This window comes from Cervus canadensis, chromosome 2, assembly GCF_019320065.1.
Source record: "Cervus canadensis isolate Bull #8, Minnesota chromosome 2, ASM1932006v1, whole genome shotgun sequence".
NCBI classification, from domain to species: Eukaryota; Metazoa; Chordata; class Mammalia; order Artiodactyla; family Cervidae; genus Cervus; species Cervus canadensis.
In genome coordinates, this window is record NC_057387.1 from 22,014,538 (window position 1) to 22,028,029 (window position 13,492).

The 13,492-nt window shown below is 46.8% G+C and overlaps 1 protein-coding gene across 29 annotated transcripts in view; it reads right to left on the bottom strand.

Moving 5' to 3' along the window:
• LOC122435175 (phosphodiesterase 4D interacting protein) overlaps positions 1-13,492 on the bottom strand; it is a 237,069-nt gene that overhangs the window by 21,071 nt on the left and 202,506 nt on the right. For 10 of the 29 annotated variants that reach the window (XR_006267614.1, XM_043459169.1, XM_043459362.1 and 7 more), the window contains 8 exons: positions 12,305-12,424; positions 10,616-11,144; positions 8,921-9,156; positions 7,868-7,919; positions 6,557-6,780; positions 5,786-5,938; positions 3,635-3,820; positions 587-838 (listed from right to left, as the gene is read on the bottom strand). Coding sequence is in view for 28 of the 29 variants with exons in the window: in XM_043459169.1 (XP_043315104.1) it covers positions 587-838; positions 3,635-3,820; positions 5,786-5,938; positions 6,557-6,780; positions 7,868-7,919; positions 8,921-9,156; positions 10,616-11,144; positions 12,305-12,424 (1,752 nt within the window). In the remaining variant the exon portion in view is untranslated. The remainder of the gene's footprint in view (positions 1-586; positions 839-3,634; positions 3,821-5,785; positions 5,939-6,556; positions 6,781-7,867; positions 7,920-8,920; positions 9,157-10,615; positions 11,145-12,304; positions 12,425-13,492) is intronic. The other 19 variants (XM_043459370.1, XM_043459377.1, XM_043459262.1 and 16 more) reach the window with 6 other exon arrangements.

The following is a 13,492-nucleotide window of genomic DNA, read 5'->3' on the forward strand; positions in this document are numbered from 1 at the left end:
AGCTTCTAAAAAGAAATGATACAAATGAACTTACTTACAAAACAGAAAGAGACTCACAAACTTATGGTGGCCAGGGAGAAGGTTGGGGGAAAGAGACAGGGCATTTGGGATGGACATGTACACACTGCTATATTTAAAATGGATAACAAACAAGGACCTACTACATAGCACATAGAACTCTGTTCATGTTATGTGGCAGCCTGGATGGGAGAGGAGTTTGAGGGAGAATGGGTACATGTATATGTATCACTGAGTCCCTTTGCTGTTCATCTGAAACTATCACAACATTGTTAATATTGTTAATTGTTAAAAATTAACAATTGTAAACAATTAACAACTGTTAATTGTTTTGGCCCAATAACAAAAAAAAGGTTTAAAATTAAATAACCCATCACTTTTACCCTAAAAAAAGAGTAATTTGGCTTCAAACACAGGACAGCTGGTGCTAAGCAAGCCCCATGGGCCCCTCCCATGTAGGGGTACATGTAAGGGAGTTGTAAGTGTACAGTTACCAGGGTAACTGGTAAATGTAAGAGGTTTCATATGGTTTAGAGAAAACAATTGACCCGCTCAGCTTTGTGTTTACCTGTGGGCTTGGATTGAAGCTGGTACATGGAGGAGCCTGAGGATAGGTCCCCGGATACACTCCCTTTCTGAGGCCTCATCATGTCCCACTGGCCACTGCTGCCCAGGTACCCAGGCTCCAGGATTCTGCCCAGTTCCGTGGTGCTCGTCAGAGGACAGAGGGGCTGGGTAGGGTTAAGGTAGTGGGAAGGTCTGGCTTCTGTATGGTTGGTTGGCAATGTGGCTGGGGAAGCAGGATGAACACTGGTGACACCTGGGCAGAAGGAAACATGAGAAGCAGTCGCAGAACAGAAGGATCAGCCAGGAAACGTGTGATTGTGAAGAACAGACACTAAAGGGGGCACACAGGTTGAGATCCCAGTTGGCTGCGGAATACCAGCGAGATGAAGACTTCCACCCTAGAAGCTATGACTTTCACCCCTAGTATTTGCCAGCATGAGACACAAGAGCTAGGGCATGAATAAAGCATCATAAAGTCACCCAGGTACACAAAAGGAAAGTCCTGTGGCCCTAATCCTGGCTCCTACGGTAATGCCTCATGATGGAGTCCAGGGCAGTTCCTGGGTAGAACTCACTGGGAAAGTCAGAGGTTAAGAGTGTGATGGGCCATAGCACTGAGCACACCTGTGAACAGGAATATTTGTGTTCCTGTGAGTATTTGCTGTTCCGGAAGCTGAAGTGCCAGTTTTTCCAGTTTTCCTTTGGGGTTGTCAGAAGAAAAAGGGAGCATAAATCCAGCTAGAATGGTGGCCCCAGTCACTCCAGAGTGAACGTTTTGCTGAGGTTGGGGGAGGTTCTGTATAAGGTAAGGGGTGATTTGAATCTTACTCAACATGACTCAAGGAACTGAAATGTCATCACTTGTGTCTGAAGAGTCATGAACACTCTCCCATGGGGGTGACCTTTCATTTCATAGGCTGATGCTTTCACAGATCCTGTGAAATCATGGGCCTTCCCATCATCTCCGCTTCTATTGAAAAATAATCCCAGCTGTGTGAGAGAAAGAGGTGAACCAGAGAAAAAGGTGAACCAGCTATAGTTTAGGATATTCACATTTAGAAGACTGCTTTCTTCCAGGGATTATCGACATGAGCAACAGAGTAAACAGGTAGCTCTGCCTAAGAAATAGGAGTGAGGAGTGAGGTCCTGGATTCTTCCAACCAAGCCAACCCCCTTTGAGGGATTAACGTAGTTGGCAGTTGCCAATTTTTATCCTTGTTTATAACTGCTGTCAAATTTGGCTACATTCTTGAATCATCTGAGACAATGTAAAAACAAGTACCTGTGCCTGGTTCCCGAGAGATCTGACCTTAATTGGGATGTGGTACAGCTTGGGTACTGAATGTTTTAAAATCATCCTAGCTGATTCTAACAGGCAGGAAAGTTTGAGAAGTATTGTCAAGTATCTCCCCTTCCCCAATTTGAAAAATACTAGATATTCATTAGGACCACTGGAAATTAAGGAGGGGGATGAAAAGTGTAAGCATCCAAATTACAGTCCAGGATTTAAAAGAGATGTGACTCCCTACCTTATCCACACCTCTTTCAACCCCAACCCCACACAAGGCAAAGGGGGAAATCAGTGGTTGCTGACACTCAGCCTACTTTCTCACCAAGGTCGTAGGAAGCTTCACATCTGTCAGTAACAGGGATCAGTAGTTTCATGTTCCAGTCTCCCCGGCCACATAATACAGAGCACATGCCCTAAACCATGCTAAAACACCAGACAGACACTTGCACAAGAAGATTGTAGCTCCACAGAGACCCGAGAAGCTGCCATGCACCACGATCCACTCAGAAGCTTGGTTTAAAGCAAAGGAGGAGAGCTGACGAGCTCCTCGGAGAGGGCTGTGCTTGACAAGGCAAAGAAAGGACTACAGCCTTCCTCGCCAAGGCTGGACCATCCAAAGTCTGGCCCATGGAACAGACTGGTTGTGACTCCAGTTCAACCCGCATCAGCAGACTGTTTCATGCCCAGTGCTCTCCTTCCTGCCTTTCCCTTTGGGCAAAGACAATTTGACGATGTGGAAAGATGAAGGAAAAGGAAGTGAGGAAAAGAAAAGTAGTCTAGTGAACACTCTTGCCTTTCGGCATGGAACAGATTTGTTACCCATCAATTGTTGGTTCCAGATCTGCTATGGTAGCATGGTAGCAAGTTCTAGGTCAGAGAGAATAGCACCTTCCTGTCATCTCTAAAGACAGAAAAGAGTTTTGCAAGGGGCCTCCAGCGTTGCTCAGCTGAGCTCAGCCTGTGCTCTCAGCAGGACCGTAACAAAACCATTCTAGATGGAGAAGGTATAATGGAAACATGGAACCAGGAGCAGAAGATCCAAACTCAAGCCCATTTCTCCCCCTTACTAGTGACCTTGATCAAGCAACCTCACTTCCTGAGTTTTAGTTCTCTGCCCTGGCTCTGTCACACAAGGTAAGCCCATGTTCACGTTGGTAGGTACTTAGATTGCTATACCTGTGTAACACTGGTAGCAGAAGGTAGCCTTTTAGACCTCACTGCCTGCTGAAAGGAACATGTGCAGACTCTCCTTAAAAATGATCTCAGTCTAGCTGGAAATCAAACTAATGTTAGAGTAGACAGTGTATCCAATTTCAAGGGTACTAATGAAGTCTAAATGGGGCTCAAGGTGTACACATTCTCAGCTGTGGTCTTAGGTCATTGGACACTCTCTGTATGGTGACCCTACCATCAATCTCTGGCCCATCCAAGCTCTTCTTTACAGGCACAGACCATGGTTACAAGGTAATTTCAAATTGCTTTCTAGTTTTTTTTAAAGCACTACTAGAGGGCAAATTCATCATGTGAAGTTCTTTTCTTATTTCACATAGGTGGATAGTTAGTTACAAACACACACATGAGAAAGATAACAGCAAATGTATTTCCAAAAACAGCAAGCGCAGCTCTCCCTCAATCGTCCACTGATAGCGTGTACCCCTGTGTTATTTTTAAAACTCTGCCATCCAGCCAAAGCCATGCAGAGACACACAGTGTGGGTCCACCATTCGCAAGCACACAAATGCAGCAGGAAGTGCTCACTTTCTCCTAACTGCTTCCGCAGCATCTGCAGCTCCTGCTGAGCCTCCGCCAAGGAGACCATGGGTGTCTCAGAGCAGCCAGGGAGGGGAGGGCCAGCAGAGCTGAAGGGCAGGAAGCTGGGTGGAGCTGAGGGCAGTGGCGCCTGGGGAAGGCTAACCAGCGTGGGTATGGATTGGAAATGAAGGCCTAGAAACAGAAAGTGAGGGAGAAAGGACATAAGTCATTAGACCAAAAGGGAGAGAAAAGAACGGGTGAAAGATTGAGAAGGTGAAACTATTTCCTGACCAGGTGTCTCCTTGGGGAGTGTCTGTCATTCAATGTGGCGATGACTAAGATGGCCAAGGGGGAAGATAGCTATCCAAGATGCTGGCTTATCTCACCCCGTCCTTCTCCCCTGCCAGAGCTATTCTGCATTCACATTCTATGCTCATCTTGAAAACAACTGGTTATAAAAAGGCAAGGTAGCATTACCATAGCTCAGGCAGCCATGAGAGCCCCATCCTAGCCATGTAGGCATGGCAGGTCAGGATGGCTCTGCCTGAATGCTCTCAGGAGCCCTGGGGTGCCGCTGCCAGCATGGGCCAGTCCTGGCCACTGTAACAAGACTCCCCTATACCTAGAACTCCTGAAAGCAACAGGACTCACCCTGAGGAGGACAGGAGTAGACTAGGAGATTGGGGATGCTGGCATGACTAATGCATGAAATTCAAGGCTGATGGAAACAAACTTGAGAATCCAAAATCACTGTGCTCATTCACCAAAGGAAAAATAAAAGCCTTGGAAAACTGACTTAGACACAGCGGCATGCAAATCTGTCTGGACATTCAAATAGTTTAAGAAAAATGCTTAACATATGTGGATTCTTCCGTCCTTGATGCAAACCTACTGAGTCATAAACTCTGGCAGAAGGGCTGGGAAAGTTTTTTAAAAAAATAAAAAAACTTCACAGGTGATCATTATGCAGCCCATCTATAGACAGGTCTTCAGGAAGCCTGGGAAGTTCTGATGTTTGAATCTCTCTCCTTTTCCTAAAAGTAGTTGAAGGGCATGTAGCCCACGGAGGGAGCAGAAACCAAGACTTCTACACTTGTGGAGACTGTTTCACACAGAAGACAGTGATCACATTCTGAATAACATCCCTTATCCCAGGATGCTGACATAGTATCAGAGCAGTACAAGATCCCTGAATTACCAAGTGACAGAGCCCAGGCCTCCTTCAGGGAGGCATTCTGATTCTAAAACCTTCGACGTTCTGCTCTTTTTAATCCCAAAGCATTCACAGAGATGTCTACAGTGCTTGGTGAATGGTTTTTCTCCATGATTTCCTGGTTTAGCTGGAAATTTTGGCCCAGAAACTTTGAGCCCAGAAAGAGTTGGACACATTCTTTTTCTTAAGATTTGGTTGACTTGCTCTCAAGAGAGAAAAAGATGGCAGAAGAAAAGTATTGTTCTTCTGTAGGCATCTCTACTGAATGCAACCTCACCACAACCACACTGAAGGCAGCCAGCCAGCCCGTCTTGCTGGGAGGCAGCAGGTGAGAATAAGGTTTGCCTGTTCTGTGCCATTGCTAGTGTGGAGCTGTGATTGGATAATACACCCCCCGGTAACTAAACTGAGGCAGGTAAATGAAATATACAGCTCTGTCAGTCCAAGATATACACCATGTATATATCAAGGACTACCGACTCATTCATAAAAACATGAAAGATAATGTAATGTGAACAGAATCCCTTCTAAGGATACTGAAGCATCCTCAGTTATGAAGGAAATAGCCCCGCCATCTACAGAGGCTCCTCTGCAAATAAAATGGGGAAAACATACAAGGGAGCAGCAGATGGAAATTTCTTTTTGCTCTCTGGCTACAATAATCCTGAGAGAAACATTTTGCCTCTTTGATTCCCAGGGTGAAATGAGAGAAAGAAATGAAGATGATTCTTTTAAAATGATTAGCCAACTACTGGTCACAACTGGTATGCACATCAAAGTCTAATGTGGATTATTTATTTTTCTACAGTGAATTTAAATGGTCTCTTGATTTTTGTCTAGGATTCAAGGTATCTAAGCTCCTAATGATGCTTTTCTTGTCCCTGAAGAAAAGCCAAAGCTGAGTGAGAAGAGATGAAGCCCCTGCCCCATTGGCTAGTGCATACCTGGATGGGCCTGGCTGGCCTCCTTGGGGGGAGTCTGGGGAGCTGGGAAGCTGATGGGGTTGCCGCTGGGTTCGGCCTTAACCCCCTGAGATGAACTGGTTGCTGATGGTTTGGAAGACAGTGCAGCAGAATGACTTGAATGATGGATGGAATCTACAAAACCCATGAATGAAAGAACATGTTTGGCATTCTACAAAGAACTGGAATCTGATCTTACAATTTAACCAGGGCAGAGCCTAGTTTTCAGGGAAGGCATCAGGCACAAGCACTGTGAGCGGCTTTCATTCCTTACTTGCAGATTGCTCCTCCAGTGAGGAAAGCCACATGGGAGCTGACAGTGGGGTTCAGAGCCTGAAACCAAGAAAAAGGCTCCAAAAATAGCAGGCAAGTGCAACAGCATATGTGGATACCCAAGGAAACTCAGGGGTTCAGGAGCTGCCGCTGGCTGGAGGGATAAGACATCCCATCTTAAAGAAGGAGATCAATCAGACAGATCGTGTGCCCGTGAGGCAGTGGGGAAACAAAAGTCTCCATCCTCTTCTCACTCTCTCTGCTGTGGTTTGCCTGGTCCAGCAGCATCCAGGTGAGAGTGGAGACCCAGGGACAGGGTCAACTCGCAGAGTCAGGAGCAAAGAAAAGGTCCTGACCCACTGGGGCCTACGCTCGGCATGGTTCAGCCTGACACATGCCAAGGCATATCTATAAAGCCTGCATGTAGAAGTCTCCTCTCAGCCTAGAAAAAGGTGGTTCCACTGAGAAAGTGGAGGCTACCTGAGTGACCAGGTGAAGCTTTCTTCTCCTCATAGTGTGTGTACTCGCTGGCGATGTCCATGTCAGAGCAGGCTTCCAGCTCGTCAGACAAGAAGGAGGAGCTGCTGGGAGAGCGCTGAGAGTCAGACAAGGCGTGGCTGCTGCACGGCGTGAGGGAGCGGGCGTCCAGCTTGGCCTGCAGGACTTCAATCACTTTCTCCTTCTCCTGCAGCTCCCTGCTAAGCCTAGTGGGGTGAAGGAGGACAACAGGTGAGGCCAGAATCACTGGATGAGCTAGTCCTTATGAGGAAAACTACATAAGTCAAGGGGACCGTGCCCGCAAAGAATAAATGAGATTACCCATCTCTGGTTTAGGAGGGAGAAGTAGGCCGGGTGCAGAGGGTGGGGGAGCAAGAGGTGCCCAGTGCACTGGCCACACGATACGCTGAGGACTTGCCGGGGCTCAGCCAGCCGTCTAAGGCACTGCTGCTCCAAGCGTGGTCCCCAGGACAGCTGGAGTCCGAGAACTGCTGGTTCCCGGTCTCCAACAAGATAAGTACAGAAATGGACGGTGAGCACTGGGAAACACAGCAGTGTGGCATTCTCACAACATCCAAGAGTACGTAAGTGGAATCATCTGGCTGATTAAGGTACAGACCATGTGTGTGTCTATGATAGATTAGAGATAAAAACAAAGTCCTTTGTCCTTCACCACAGATATTTTGAGCAGTCCTGAGTGGTCTAAAGCATACTCGTGACACAAGGGGATTTGAACTAGTAACTACAAAGAACTCTAAGCCTGAATTTTATTGCACATAATAAGAAAATAGCAGTGACACATTTGAAAAGTGGTTTCCAAGGCACTGTAGCCTCCCAAGATCTGCAACATTGAGGAATTTTGTTAGGAACTGTAATACAATTCTTTTTTTCCCAAGGAAACTGTGTGGCCACTAAACTAGCTGCTAACTCAACTTGGGGGTAAGCCAACTTGGCAAAAAGCACACCATGTATTTAAACACAGAGTCGGGGAGCAGAGGAGATCCCTGGGGTGCCAAGGACCCTTGAAATCTGGTAAGTTTACTTTTAGGTCAGACTGACTCTAGCTTACTAAGCCTGGAGAATTATTATACAAATAGAAGTCAATAGAATTATATCAAAAGAGTGTAAGGAATTAGGCTAAAAAGAACAGGAAGATGTTTCATGAACAAATGAATTCATTACAATCAGTATTTTCCAAACCTCTCCCCCCAACTTCTGATTTGTGAAGTTGTAGCCCTTCTTGATCCCTTAGGCCTTGTTCCCAATTACTTTTCCAGATTCTATTTGAATTACCTCAGAGCTAGTGGCTCGAGTCCAGCTTGATCTTTCTCACTTTTATGATCCTCTGCAAACCAAATTCAGAAAGAAACAGTAAGAAATTAAACAGGTCTCACTTTACACATTACAAGTGCAGGAGTCTATTCGAGTACAAAATAGTGACCACTCTATGTGTGGTCAGGATATGTGGGAGAATTACTCTGGGAGACCTCAGGCTGCATCTTTAGAGAACAGACCTGCAAGATCTCCAGCGCTCACCAGGCAGAACTTCCCTGACCTGGTGATCACCATCATGACTGCCTCTGCCCCAAATCAACACAAAAAAAGTTTAGGCACTTGGCCAGATTCCCTCCACAACATACCAGGCTCCAAGCCTGCCACAGAATGACTCCCAGTGAGAGCTCTGTGTCCCCTCCCAGCTTTCACGTAGAACCTGCTCTTGCTTTGAGGAAGTGACCAACAGTCCTGTCCCACCACCGCACCTGCTACTGGGATGTGGGCTGGTTGGCCCCCAAGGCTGCTCCTGCTGTGCCCCCTCGGGTGCTCTCAGGAAATTCTAAGTTAAAGGCTGTAACGGGGACCAATATTCCTAGCCTGTGTATACTGTGACGTTCAGTCCTTTATCTCTATTTGAATTATATTCATATATGATGCCAGGCAATAGGCGAAGAAACAAGAGATGTCAAAAGGTAAGTCATTTGCCCAAAGAAACTGAATGGTAGCATCAGGCTAGAGCTTGTCTGCAGTTCTCGATGCAGGGCTCTTCTTATTACCATGAGGTCCTCCCATCCCTCCTCCCTTTTTCCCCCAACACTGGGTGAACTCAGCCTCCTTTCCCAAAGGGCACATTCCATAAATGATCACGTTTCTACAGTTGTAATCACGGCCTCTCTGATGCTCTGGTTCCTCCTCTGTGTGGCCCACTGGCCAGTCCTGATCCCATAACGGCCCCCAGGAATGAAGTAGAAGCAGGACTTGGGTTAACAGCTGTGGTGGAGGTGAGGCGGCCACCTGGGGCTAGGCTCTGGGAGTGAATGAGATGGTCCCAAAGCCATGAGGCCAACTTACTGGTGCTGAGTTTGCTGGTGAGCCTTTCTGTCAGCTGGCTGCCCTGGGCGAGGTGCTCCCGGAAGCTCTGTCCCAGGTAGTAGTCAATGTCATTGCTCCTTAGGAGGTCCTCGAAAGACTTTACTGTGTCTTTCGAGTGCTGGGTGAGAAGATAACAGATACCTCTCCCTTCCCGTATTTTCTGACGTAGGTAGGATAGTTCTCGGGCCTGGTCCTGAATCAGGGAATCATATTTCCTGTTGGATGAAAGAAGAGGAAAGAGTAAGAATGGAAAATTAAGCTATGGGGGCTTCTGTAGAGATTTCTATAAGAGCATCTCTAAGAATTCCTCAGTTTATGCTGAATTCTGGCACCAAAACCAAAGGATGTATTTAAGAGTAAATTCTGACAAACTTGCATCAAACAACATGGTAGACACCATTCCTCCACTGTTTAATATACATTAGTCATGTGCCAAGAGTGAAAAATAAGTTCTGTGGGGGTAAATACAGTGCTGTATTTTGCTTCCCTTACAGCACCAATATAGTGTAGACTTATAGTTGATAACAAATGCTAAATACATTTATTAAGTAGGTACTCAATAAATACTAAAAATCCAAATAAATCCTTTCATGTCTTCTACTTCAAAGACCATCTTACATTATGGCAGGCTGTATTCTGCAAAGATGGCCGTTACTGAAGCTCGCATTCCACACGCTTGGCTACAGTGCGGCTGTGCCCCTTTCATCATCAGGTAGAAGTCATTCTCTACCTCCTCAAATCTGCGTGGGCTCTGCGACCACCTTGACCAAGACCACACAGTGCAGGTGACACTGCGCCAAGTCCAGGAGTCACTCTTAATTCACCTGGCAACTTTTTCTTCCCAACTCTTGGAAGCCAGCTACCATGCTGAAGTGAAACCACCCTGAGACCACCACTATGAGAGGCCCAGGCCAGGAGGAAAGGCCCCAGAAGACAGGAAGCCACATGGAGAAAGAGAGAAGCCAGGGAGCACTGTGTCGCCAGACATGTGCATGAAGAAGCCATGTCTAGCCAGACATCTCAGTGACTCCAGCCCCAGCCATCATCTGATGGCATGAGAGACCCCAAGTGAGAGCTACCCCAACTAAGCCCAGCCAATCCACATAAATTACTGTTTGAATCCCCTACTTTGGGGTGGTTTGTTACTCAGCATAGATAACCTAGATACCGAGATGGACATCTAGTCCAGTGTTTTTCAACACAAAGTATCAATAACAATAATAATTATGGCAAATAGGGTTGAGAGCTTTAATATGTGCTAGGCATTATTATAAGCACTTGGATTAATTCATTTAAACCTAATAACCACCCTTTGAGATAGGTTTTCTTATTATCCTCATTTAATAGATAAAGAAAGAGGCTCAGAAAGACTAAGGAGGTTTGCACAGCCTGTAAGTACTGGAGCTTGGATTCAAACCCAGGAAGTCTGCCTCCCATTTTACTACTTATATGTCCTGTCACTGTATGAAAACATTCCTAAGAGGAAATCCCAGGGACCTGGTATTTCCCAGCAGGGGTCATGTGTCCTTTCTTAACACCCAGGGCTACCATTGAAATAGGTCCGTCTCTGACGGCCCCAGTGGGTTCTCTCTTCTACCTGCCTGGGCTTCCCTATTTCACACATAAACTTAGACATCTTCAATCAAGCAGTGACCCACAGAGCACCCTCCTTACCCAGGCCACGAGGCAGATCTCAGCTCCTCAGCCAGCTTCCCTTCTGTCCCAGTTTTTGGGAGCTGGGCTTCTAGCTGGGACACCCTCTGGATCAGACTCTCCAGATCCTTTTTAGCCTGAAGCCCTGGAGGGTAGAAAGCCCCAGTACCATCAGACAGCCACCCCTCGTCCTCATCAGTGACACTATGTGGTGAGGATCCCTCGAGGGCACCAACAGCCTTCAGCTTTCGGGGTCTCTCCAGACTAGATGAATAATCGCTTGTAACTGAGAGGGACCGAACCCGGCTCTTCAGGTTCTGAATGACCTTGTTGGCGTTCTGCAGCTGGGCCTTCAGATCTTTGATGTCCTTACGTAGGACAGAGATGTTTTCTGACTTTCCGTATGCCCGGAGCTCCTCCTGTTTCCCTGGTTGGCTCTCCGAGGGCTTCTTCCTAGGAGGGCTGGCCATTGTGGAGCCCAGGTGTCCCTGCTCGGAGCACAGCCCCTCCATCAAGACTGTTTCCCTGAGGCTGTCGTGCTCCTCACACTCTGAGAAAAGACAAAGACATCCTCCTGAGTAAAGCTGGGCATGCTGCTGAGGCCATGCCCTTCGAGGTCTTGAGGACAATAATTACTAGAGCAAAATTTAAAGCAGTACTTTATTCAGCCCTGGCACTGTATTAGCCTCCAAATGCCATATTTCTTGTCCTCCCAAGAGCCCTGCAAATCAGGTGTGGTCACCTTCTATTTTACTCAGGGTTTTTCTCCTCAATTTCAATTTGGTGGATGCCCCTATAGCTATAGTGCTTTTAAAACAGAAAAACACTTTTTTTAGATGCATAGTTTGCATATCCACCTGATAGTTCAGCTGGTATCTGCCTGCAATGCAGGAGACCCTGGTTTGATTCGTGGGTCAGGAAGATCCGCTGAAGAAGGGATAGGCTACCCACTCCAGTATTCTTGGGCTTTCCTTGTGGCTCAGCTGGTAAAGAATCTGCCTGCAAGGTGGGAGACCTGGGTTCTTCTATCCCCGGGTTGGGAAGATCCCCTGGAGAAGGGAAAGGCTACCCATTCCAGTATTCTGGCCTGGAGAATTCTATGGACTGTATAGTCCATGGGGTCGCAAAGAGTTGGACATGACTGAGCAACTTTCATTCACTTACTCAAAGCTCATTCGATCTTCTCATTAATAAATAGACTTTATCATTTTTTTTCCTGGTGGTTCAGATGGTATAGAATCTGCCTGCAATGCAGGAGACCGGGTTTGATCCCTGGGTTGGGAAGATCCTCTCAAGAAAGGAATGGCAACCCACTCCAGTATTCTTGCCTGGAGAATTCCATGGACAGAGGAGCCTGGCGGGCTGCAGTCCATGAGGTCACAGAGTCAGATACAACTGAGCGAGTAACACATACACAGTATTTTTCTAAAATAATCAGTTAAATAGAACATTTTTCTTTTTTAAGTTCGTGCTGAAAAATTTTTTTAAACAGGCAGCATGTTGAAAACTATTTGTAAAAATTTAAACTCACACTCAGCCTCATTTTGGCCATGAGTTCTCCAAACTTTCTGTCCCCCTCTGTCCTGTGTCCCCTTCAGTCTACTGCACCCCTCAGCCCTGCTCCTCATCAGATGTGGGGGTGGCCAGCAGCACCCAAATGTGAAGGCTGCCCCTAGCTGGGGAGGGCGAGCCCCACACCCGCGCTCTCACCAGGGCTGGTGCTCTCCTCCCGCTCAGCCTCGTTCTCGCTTCGGCCACAGGTCTCATAGCCCAGGTCCTGGAGGTCCACCTGCACCTGCTTGCTGTCCTGCTTCACTGATGATCCACCTGCTTGGGAACAGACAGCGGGTGCTACAGAGGATCTAAATTTCCCACATACACTCTCATCCTCAGCAGCATGCACCCTGGCCCTTGGGGAGGTCCAGAGTGGGACCAGAGTGGGATAGACGTTTCTTTGGACTGAGGTGAGAGAAGAAACATCTGCTCCAGGCAGCAGGACCTCTCTCCACCAGGTGAGCTTGTTCCCCATTGGTGATCCTACCTACAGATAACCTGGGCTTCCCTGGGACCAGACATGTTTAAGTCAGACATCGCATACTATCAACTCTACAAGCCCCAGGGAAACTAGCAAATGCTTTCTTCATGGGGGCTCAGGGAATGTTTGAATGGAGTAGAACTAATTCAGAGTATCAAAGACACCAAGATCTGCACTATTCTGTAAGTGTTATAAATGTGACTGTTTTATGTTAAACTGATAAAAACTAAATAAAACTTTAAATCCCCACATTGAATTAGCTACATTTCATGTTCTCCATAACCACATGTGACATAGATACAGAACATTTATGTCACTGCAGAAGTTCTATGAGAAAGCACTGATTCTAGACCAACAACGATGATATACTTTTGAAGAGTCTAATGTGGTGAAAAGAGGAGCAGAAGAGAAACAACCAACATATGTTGAGAGAGGTAAGGCAGTTTGCTGACTGTACCAGAAATCAGTGAGGCTAGATGTTAGCTCATTTCCTTCCTATGCTGTCACTGCAAACTTGCTTTATTCATTTATTTGTTTCTGCCTTCTGCAAATTGAAGTTAAGTAGCCGCTGCCATGGGCTTCCCTGGTGGCTCAGTGAAGAATCCACCTGCCAAAACAGGTGATGTGGATTCGATCCCCGGGTCAGGGAGATCCCCTAGAGATGGACCTGGCAACCCACTCCAGTATTCTTGCCTGGGAAATCCCAAGGACAGAAGAGCCTGGCAGGCTACAATCCATGGGGTTGTAAATGAGTTGGACTCGATTTAGCGACTAAATAACAACAACAATCCACTTCCACAATGCTAAGGTCATAGTCAGGATTAAATTGGCCATGAGACTGGGAAGGAAGAGTGCAGTCTGCA